Consider the following 10,712-nt stretch of genomic DNA (forward strand, 5'->3'; position numbering starts at 1 on the left):
ACCCTCCTGAAACTGTAAATGTGGGTAACCGACCAATACGTCGTCACCCTCTATCGGGTCCGGGAGCACCGACCCCCGCCCCTGCTCAAAGTCCAGCTCCATCTCAACCTCGTCGTCCTCCATCTATAATAATAATAATTCAATAATAATAATAACAACAACAACAACAAGAAGAATAATAATAATAATAACAATAATAATAAATTAATAATAACAACAACAACAATAACAATAATATGCCGCCATTGGTCTTCCCTGCCAAACAAACGACCGGAATCCGGCCTCAATACGGCCGGATTCCGGACGTCGTGTATCACATCATCATCATCATCATCATCATCATCAATATTCAATCAAGAAAAAAAACATCTCGAGACATACCTCGTGTCGTGTCGGTGCAATCGAAGCTATTGTCGGTGCTCGAACGGTGTTTGGATGCTCGGATGCCTCGGGTACGTACTTTTGTGAGTCTTCAACTGTCTGGACGCATAAGCTATGACCTTTCCTCGTTGCATTCACACGCAATCTAAACCTTGATGCGAATAATAAGCACAAACCACTAAATCCTTGTTACCATCGGGTAAAACAAGAATTGGAGCCTGTGCGAGCCTCTTCTTCAATTCTTCAAACGCCTCTTCCTGATACTTGCCCCAATTGAACACCACAGTCTTTCGGGTCATACCGGTCAACGGTGCGGCTATCTTGGAGAAACCTTGAATGAACCTCCTAGAATAGCCAGCCAACCCTAAGAAACTGCATATCTTAGTCGGGTTTTGTGGCGTCTTCCAATTCTTTATCGCCTCAATCTTTGCTTGGTCCACAGTAATCCCCTCGGGATTGATTATGTGATCTAAGACCTGCACATCTCGTAGCCAAAACGTGCACTTAGAGAACTTGGCATATAGTTTCTCGTCCTTCAAAACTTCTAACACGTCTCTTAGATGTTTAGCATGGTCAGACTCGCTCTTTGAGTAAACCAGTATACCGTTAATAAAACTGATAGCCGAATTGTCTAACATCTGCCGACATACCCTTTTCATCATGTCCATAAATGCTGCGGGATCATTCGTTAGACCGAACGACATCACTAGGAATTCGTAGCGTCCATACCGCGTCCGAAACGCTGTCTTAGGGATGTCTGTCACCTTCACTTTCAACTGGTGATAGCCCGATTTAAGGTTTATCCGCGAGAACCAACTAGCACCTTGAAACTGATCGAACAAGTCGTTAATTTGTGGCAACGAATATCTATTCTTCACCGTAAGCTTATTCAGCTCGCGATAGTCAATGCACATTCTCATACTTCCATCTTTCTTCTTATCGAACAACACCGGCACGCCCCACGGGGAAACACTCGTCGTATGAAACTTTTGTCGAGGAGTTCTTGCAGTTGGGACATCAATTCCTTCATCTCGGACAATGCCATGCGGTAAGGTGTTTTCACGACGGTTGTGCTCCTAGTGCTAACTCAATCTGAAATTCTACCTCTCGTTCCGGTGGCAACCCCAGAAGGTCCTCAGGGAACACTTCTGGATAGTCGCACACTACGGGAACATCTTTCACTTCCCTTGCCTCTGCTGAAGCGTCGACAACATACGCCAAGTAGGCACCGCACCCTCACTTTAACATTTTCTCGGCTTTTATCATCAAAATGACGCTAAGACTTTCCTTATCACCCTAAACCGTCACTGTACCACCATCCAAGGACTTTAACCTTATCACCCTACTCTTACACACTATCTAAGCCTCAAACTCAGACAGCCAATCCATTCCCAAAACCACATCGAATCCTCCTAAGGTCATTACAAAAAGAGTAACAGGGAATTCACGTCCCTCTAACTCTATCTTACCATCCTTAACCATTTTCATTATCCTCACAGAAGTTTCACCAACTGTTTTTACCATAAAAGTTTCAGGCACACGACAACATTTCATTTTAGCTATCTTACAAAATACTACATCTACGAAACTTCTATTAGCACCTGAATCGAATAAAACATAAGCAGAAATACCGTTTACTAGAAATGTACCTATCACAAAATCGAGGATCTACTTGGCCTGCTCTTGAGTCAGCATGTAAGCTTTGGTCTTCTGCCTTGTCTTTTCAGCATCTCTCTTTACCCCCAGTCTCACCATCAGTGCATTCTCGCGCCATATGACCCGTATTTCCACACTTGTAACAGGTGGGTTTTGCGTTGCATTCATTGGCGTATTGCCCCACTTTTCCACACTTATAGCAGGCATTTGACCCAAGCATGCATTCCCCTCCATGAGGCTTCCCATACTTATGACAATGGAACGGAGTTCAAGAACTCTACACTGAATCATTTTTGTGCGGAAAAGGGAACTCTACACTGAATCATATTTTGTGCGGAAAATGGTGTTGCTGAAAGACGAAACCGTACTTTGATCGAAGCTGCAAGAACGATGTTATGTGACTCAAAGTTACCTTTATTTTTTAGGGCTGAAGCAGTCAACACCGCCTGTCACATTCAAAATTGGGTGTTGATCAACAAATCTCATATGAAAACTCCCTATGAAATTGTTTATGGTCACAAGCCCACAGTCCCACATTTTCGAGCTTTCGGTGTCCATGCACTTTTTTAAATCTTGAGCAGACTCCGAAGTTTGAAGCCAAGGCAGATGATTGCTATTTTGTGGTTATATTGGTCGAACTGCCTACAGAGTCTACAACAAGGCATCGAAACAGATCGTCGAATCATATGATGTGGATTGGTTGGAAGAAAATGAGACAGACGCTCGTATGGGGCCTGACTGATTGTTTCACTATGACAAACTATTCAAGCCATTCAATTTGTTTCCTGTGGTTGATTCAGATAACTCGATAACTCAGGGGGAGAAATTTCTACTGTTGTTGATGATGAAGAAGATGTTTCTGTTGACATTCAAGAATCTCCTGTGCTGAGTGTGGACCCGTCTGAATCCTTAGACACTACTCAGCCGTTATCAGGGAATCTGGAAGAGACTGTCACCGAGATTGTATCCCTACAAGAGCCCTCTACAACAGAGACTTTACCAGTTGAGGGGGAGAGTGTCATTCATCAGATTTTTGGTAGCACTCTTTTCCCTGATGCCATTCCAAACGAGTATGTTGCCAGTACCTCGTACTCGCACAGCACCGCAACATCGGGATGGAGAAACCCTCTCACTGAAGCCCTTGAAGATCCAACCAATTTACCAACAAGCTGTTCTGTTCCTGATCACTCTATTCCATCAAGAATTCAACGGGATCACCCCATTGACAATATTATTGGTCCCCTTGAAGCTGGCGTCTCAACCAGAAGTCAGACTGGAACGATCAACAACTGCTTGTATTCTTGCTTCATTTCATAAATTGAGCCCAAGATGGTTGACATGGCTCTGCAAGAACTAAGCTGGGTTGACACCATGCATGAGGAACTCAATCAGTTTGAAAAACTCAAGGTTTGGAGGTTGGTTGAGCTACCCGCTGGGAAGAAGTCGTTGGATACAAGATGGGTTTTTCGCAACAAGCAGGATGATACTGGGGTTATTGTTAGAAACAAGGCAAGGCTTGTGGTTCGTGGTTTTCATCAGGTTGAGGGTTTGGACTATACTGAAGTGTACGCTTTAGTGGATCGTCTTGAGGCCATTCAATTCTTCTTGGCATATGCATCGTATATGGGTTTTACAGTCTATCAGATGGATGTCAAAATAGCATTCCTATATGGTGAAATGAAGGAAGGGCTTTGTGGATTCCAAGCATCCTTCGCATGTCTATAAGTTGGACAAGGCTCTCTACGGCCTTCATCAGGCTCCTCGAGCATGGTATACGACGTTGACAACTCATCTTTTGGAGCATGGGATAAGCGTGGAACCATTGATCAGACACTGTTCATAAAGACTGTTGGAAAGGATCTGATTTTGGTTCAGATTTATGTGGATGATATCATCTTCGGGTCTACCAGCACTGCTTTTTGTTCTGAATTTGAGGAAGTGATGAAGAAAATGTTTGAGATGCGCTCGTTGGGGGAGATGACAACGTTTCTGGGTCTGCAAGTTCGTCAAAGCTTGAAAGGCATTCTACTACATCAGGGAAAATACGTCGAGGATATGTTGGCAAAATTTGAGTTTCAAGATTCCAAAAGTACAGTGACTCCTATGGCTGAAAAACCTCCTTTTTCTTCAGATCCTGACGGGAAACCTGTAGATCAAACGTACTATCGGTTGATGATCGGGTCCCTAATGTATCTTACCGCCAGTCGCCCTGACATCATGTTCACAGTCTGTCAGTGTGTCCGTTTCCAGGCTAATCCTAAACTCTCTCATTTAATTGCTGTTAAACGTATTTTTAGATATCTGAAAGGGCAACAAAAGCTCGGTCTTTGGTATCCCAAGAATTCAGAATTTGATCTGTATGCTTTTGCTGACAGAAATTATGGAGGTGATGATATTGACAGGAAATTGACGTCTGCTGGATGTCAATTTTTTGGGGATCGGCCCATCTCGTGGCAATGCAAGAAACAACAAACGGTGTCCACAAGCACTGCTGAGGCTGAATATGTTGCTGCTTCTGCCTGTTGTTCTAAGGTCATATGGATGCAACATCAACTGCTGGATTACAGTTTGGAATTTCTTGATACTCCTATTTTTTGTGATAATGATGATGCAATTTCCATTGTTAAAAACCCGGTTCAGCATTCTAAAACCAAGCACATCAATATCAAAATTCATTTTATTCCTGACTGTTACGACCGGAGTTAATTCATCTCGAACAGGTCCACACCGATAATAACGTGGCGGACCTATTTTCGAAACCGGTCGGAACAGCCAGATTCAATGTGCTTATAGGGTTTCTTAAGATGTTACGTTTTGAAGGCTGAGTATTTTTTTTAGGTTTAAATTTTGTACATAAATTATTTTTCTTGTCATAATTTCTGTACAAATTTAGGGGAGAAAAAGAAAAAAATACAAAAAGAGTGTGTGTGTGTGTTCTAATTAATTAAAAAAAAGAAAAAAAAATTATAAATTGTTTTTGGTTTAACTATCTGTTTTTTTTTGTTCTTTCACTGAAAATTATGTCGGCTACCTAAGTTTGAGGGACATATATCATTATATGTTTGGTTCTATCTTCTACCTGTAGACACATGGGATAGTCATTCACCTGAAAACTGAAAGTGACTGGGTCGATTGAATTTAAAATTGTCTTCGAAGTTGTCATATGGAAGTGATATTATTATTCAGCTAAAGCTTACTAGAAGCTTAAAATATTTTCAAATGAAAATTGATCCAACATTTGAGAAATGATAGATAAATTGATTATGTGTGCATAACGTGCGAAGTGATTAGGCTAAAAAGGCTCTTGATTAGTCATTGGTGTGTATGGCAGCTTCCCATGATAAGTAAAAGCTTGAAGTGATCAAAACTAAATTTGCTAAACTTATTGTGGAGAGTCATTTTGAAGATGTTTGCATATCCCTAGATACATCTCTCCGAATGATAGGCAGAAAAGCAACTACCCAGTCATGCATACACGAGCCCGTTAGTGTCTTGATCGCCAAAAGTATATAAAAAAAGTTTTTTTGTAAATTATGAATGTTCAAATATTTTTCTATGAGCTTAAAGGGGCCCCAGGAAACTACAGGAGTGGGGCATACAAGTAAGTCCTAAACACCCTGAATGTAAGGCTTGTAAGTCCGGACGACATGAACTTTCAACCTTAAAGCTTAAAATTTATTTTGTATAAAGAAAATTCTTTGATCAAGCACTAGGGGGTTGGAGTCAAGTTGGGGTGATCTGGGGAAAAGCCAAATAAGTTTTGAGAAGAGATAAGGGGTATCATAAGTCCATAAGTGATGTCCATATAAGATTTATGCCTAACTGAATCTAATCGTATCACTGGCGCAATGAAAATCATGATAATTACTTGCCATCAACCTTTTCATTATGTCACAATAATGCTGAAAATGAATCATTGTGAAAGTATCTTAATCAATATGATTTCATGTTCGGATCTTTTCTTGAAAAGGGTTGGTTGTTTTTAAAAAGCTGAAATTTGATCCCAATATATTGATAAATCTGCTGAAGGCTAGATAGGTAAATTAATTTTGTTTTAATTTAGTTTTATTCTAATTTTATTTTATTTTTAATTTTTTTACCTCATGTGTACTCGTGTCGAAACAGTTGTCTTTAAGAAATCAATTTTTTCATGACTCGGGATTATTGTTGCTCATAAAAACTTGACAACTGCTGATCTTGATTTGTGGCCAGTCTGTTTGGCCCAACGGGTGTGTTTTTTTTTGTTTTGTTGTTCTCTGCCTGGTTAATTTGGCCCAAGGTGTTTCTTCTTGGCCCAACGGACTCCACTAATGTAAGATCTCGGTCCGTAGACCGTAGCTGTTCTCGGTCCATATATGCTCTCGGTCCGTATAAGTTCTCGGCCCTGATGTGTCACTCCTGGTTCAGGGCCTGGGCGTGACACCCAACGTTGGTACCTGTTTTGTAAATATATCAAAGTTTAAGGTTGTAAGCGGAAGACTTTAATAAAATATTATTATATTTAAAAGACGGGACTTTAATACACCCGTTAATTTGTACATAAGTGTTTGGATTACAAAATCATGTTTCACATTATTTTAATAATAAAACATCCATTGAGCCATCAGATCGTCTAACGGCTATCCATATTCTCTAAACACCTATTCTCCATTACCTGTAAAACAGTTATAAAATACGTTAGCAACACATGCTGGTGAATACGCTGACACAAAACATTTAAGTTACTTAGTTATCCCCTCGGGTATCTTATGACCCGGCCCATCGTGGCTTAGGAAATATCCAAGTTAAATTTACTATTATAAACCTCCAGTTATACTTGAAACCTCTATGCGATACCGCAGCATCGAGGTCTTAGCAACTATCAATATACACGAGATAATCCCTCTCGGACATTACTTAGGTCCGGCCCAACGTGGCGGAGGCATTAGCAAGTGTGGTGCGGTGTGCCCACCGTCTACCCATATATGTAAGGATCCAGACAAACATATACAATAGCCTGAGGGCCAGCATTACTTTTGTTTATAAAGTTTTAGGAATATAATCCCATGCAAACATTCACAGACTTGTTTTATAAAAAGTTGGACGTATTCACTTTTCTTCTTGGTTGGTGTTTCTCACCAATTTGTCTTGTTACCTCGGACCTATGGTACGAGAATAATGTTTTATAAGTACTAGACCAATGATCTAGCTTCAGACCTTTAGTCCGATTGCATAACCTTTACCTTGACATTTTTGTCTCTTTATAAATATAAGGACCTCTAGTCCTTACTTTTGTTAATCATTTATAAACTACGTTTCTTCTTCAAGAAGAAACGTACATTTCATATTTCTTTTATCATAAGAAATATTTATAGAATCTTTTAAAATAAAGACATAATATTTCATTTATAATCTTGACTTATAAAAATCTATTTTTCACTTTATTATAAGATCAAGGTATGGGCTATATCCCTGACTTGGGTCTAAGCCATTTATAATATAATAATCGGGCAGAACCCTTACCTTGAATGGCTTATTACTTGAAATGCCTATGCTCTACTTGGACCGCACTTCTACTTGGAGGGAGGTCGAAAGAGTAATCAGGTAGAGTTATGACACGCATTTCGAGGTAAAACGTGTCGGGATATCGCCATATCTGTGTCATGGCACGCTTATCGAGGTTAAGTATGTATTTCGGAGTGTGTTGGAATGAGGAAACAGCCCATGGCCGACCTATTTATAGAAATTTTCCTGCAACTTCGCGTATCGTGAAGCTGCACTAGCTTCGCTGAGTCGCCGCGTAGGCTTGCCACGTGTCGCTACTGTCTCGCCACGTGTCTTGCATCTTCGCGTATCGTGAAGATGCAACTCAGAGATTCTTCGCGTATCGCGAAGATGCAAAATTTCAAATTTGTTCATTTTTAGTCCCTGATCTTTTGGTAACTTGTCATATCTAGATTTCGTCTCATCATCCAAAAAAACAAAGGCGGCTCTTAAGCGGCTCACGACGATGCGAGCGTGCGAAGTGAACCATCAAAGCGCCACATTGCGCCCATCGCCCTTCACCCGTGCGCGTGCACGTGCGCGTCGGGTGCTTCGCACCCTCCGCTAGGACTAGGAAGAGTGGTTAGCCACTTAAGAACATTATCATGGAAAATGCCCTCATTATAAAGTCCTTTATATTTCTTTCTTTCTCCGATGTGGGTTGGAGTCTCCTTACTCCATTCCTTAACATAAGCTACTTCCATTTTTTTCTGGTCTTATTTTTCTCTTTACTTTTGCCATGAATATTTTTAGTCCTTAAGTTTTATTGATTTGTCAAATTTGGACCAAAATTTTCGTGATGTTACATGATGGATGTGTCTCGGAAGTTTAAAAGCCACTCATTACCCTTTATTAATCATTCTTGAAATTTGCATCTTCCAAAGTCTTCCAAAATCTTCCGAAATCATAACTATCTAATCATCCATTATCCATCTTTTCATGTCTTCATCTAAGTTCTTATGAAGAAATCATTGATAAAGGTAAGTGAATTTAACCGATATCTATCTTTGATTCTTGGGTATGACGGTTTTGAAGTAACAATGGCTCAATAGGTTTACGATTGTGGTCTGTCTTTTCGGTTTCTTTTTGAAGTTACTGATTGTTTCTGAGTTTTTGATTGAAGATGCAGGTTTGGTCATCAATGGTGATTGGCAAAATGGAGAAGATGATAGGTCATGTCCAAGCATTTTCAATGGAGATTGACCGAAATCTCTTGGTCAACTAGAGAATTCCTTGGTCAACTGACTTCTCAAGGAACTTACTATCAAACTTTGACCGGGAATTCATCTGCTTAACCGAAAGTACATCATATCCGACGTTTCTGAATCAATCGAACCTAAGATTTTCTATTGTTTATATTAACCAATGTCATGAATATCTACTTCTATTGGGAAGTAGCATGACCTGTTCTGGATTGTAAGCCGGCGTCAATATTATTAGAATAAAGGCACTAAATAAGACACTCAACTTCCAAGTGTCTATTTTGAAGCCATAGTAAATACACCGGAAGGAAGGAATGAAGAAATAGATGCATGTTAAAAGTCTATGGTTGATATTTTTAGGGTGGCTGGAATCAAGCAATAAACCAAGGGGGAGAATGTTGGGTCGTATTTTGTGGTTTATGCTTGTATTTGGGCTCAGTTGGGCTTTTGTATGTAAACCGAGTTCATTTGAACTCGGTGGGCTTTAGTTTGTTTTGGGTCTAGTTGGTAGTCTATATATAGGATATGTGTTTACAAGTTTAGGGTTGTTCGTTCAAGATTAGTTTCACCCGTGTAAGTTTGTAAAGGGCTTAAGCACCCGACGTATCAATATACATGTGTTTTGAAGCTTATTCTTGTGTTTGTTTGTGTTTGTGTTGACTTGATAGAATCGGCTTGGTGATTAGTTTCCGCCTAATCATTAAGTTACTTGATATCACATTGAAAGATCCTTTCTCGAGACTTACAATAAATTATAATCGATCAATAACAAACTAATAAGATAAAACAATAAAATGGATATATGAAAGGTAGAATTTTTTATATAAGTCTTTGATCGTCAAAAAAACATCTGTTTAAACGCTTCCCAGGCCACACGCGGATGACAGACGCAAGCACCATCATCGTAATAAGCATCAGGACGACCACATATCATTTTGCATATATTATCATTAGCCTAGCATTGAGACAAGAGTCTTCGATTCATGTTTAATGGTACACCTGGTAGTGGTGCATCAGTAATTCCTGTATTACAAATACACTTTCCATTATGATGATCACCAAGAGAGCCTTTAGTTCCACAAAATTTTTTGCAATAATCAGGATCTGCCGGGCTTTTTAGCGGTTGCATCGACCACACTGCAAAAAGAAAGGTTATAAACACCATATGTATATACCTGCGATTAATAGAAAAAAAAGTTCAAAACATGCATTTAGATTGTTGTATATATGCTTTGAGTTATAATGTAACTTCCGTGATGAATCCTTTGTTGTCTCATGAACAAAAGAATACCATCATGTTTTGAGCGTATCAGTTGCGTATTTCAAAAAACCTATAAATATTTTGAATGAAAGTAATCCATGATCATGAGTGTTATCGTAGAAAGTTTCCACACAAGCCAAAAAATAATTGTAATCTTCTCATGAGCAAACATACAATATTAGTCGGTAAGAGTAACCAAATATTAACTTATTTTTTTCAGCCCTTACGACGATTGTGGAACACTAAAAGTAAATGTTAGAGAAAGCTAGAGTTGCTTGCCATGGCAGGATAAGAGGATAGCTAAGAGTCCAATCCTGAAGGGAATGTAGTCCATAATAAGGATGTTTGACTAGTTTTGTATGTTGTGTGACCTGTGAGGGAATGAAGAGTTAGCCTCTTTTTATATAGTTAGCAAACCGACACATACAACCTAACTGCATTTGCTGATGGAAATGAAGCACACTTATTTAAGGAAAATAAGTTTGGATTTACATGTCATAAATTGTGATTAATTAGTGACATTAAAGTGCAACTTTATTGTAAATTATTAATTGGGGTTAAAACTAGTAAATTATTTTAGGAGAAAAAAAGACCTTTATCAACAACTTTTTTTAAAAGAAATTATTAAAGGGAGTTACAAATAGTAAAAAAAGTAGTATGAAGAGATGTACGTTTAGTAATGCCCTGAT

The 10,712-nt window shown here is 39.2% G+C and overlaps 1 protein-coding gene across 1 annotated transcript; it reads left to right on the forward strand.

Moving 5' to 3' along the window:
• The first annotated feature begins 3,366 nt into the window (after positions 1–3,366).
• LOC143533243 (putative mitochondrial protein AtMg00820) lies at positions 3,367–3,762 on the forward strand. Its single transcript, XM_077028086.1, has one exon. It carries the CDS (start codon positions 3,367–3,369, stop codon positions 3,760–3,762), a length of 396 nt encoding a protein of 131 aa, XP_076884201.1.
• The last annotated feature ends 6,950 nt before the right edge of the window (positions 3,763–10,712 follow it).

The sequence above is a fragment of the Bidens hawaiensis genome, unplaced genomic scaffold (assembly GCF_021521415.1).
Source record: "Bidens hawaiensis isolate Kalapana, Puna unplaced genomic scaffold, B.hawaiensis_p1.1 tig00009659_1, whole genome shotgun sequence".
NCBI lineage: Eukaryota > Viridiplantae > Streptophyta > Magnoliopsida > Asterales > Asteraceae > Bidens > Bidens hawaiensis.

Bases quoted from the DNA above. Each gene is read 5' to 3' on its own strand.
- LOC143533243 (XM_077028086.1), top strand. From the start codon at position 3,367: ATGGTTGACATGGCTCTGCAAGAACTAAGCTGGGTTGACACCATGCAT.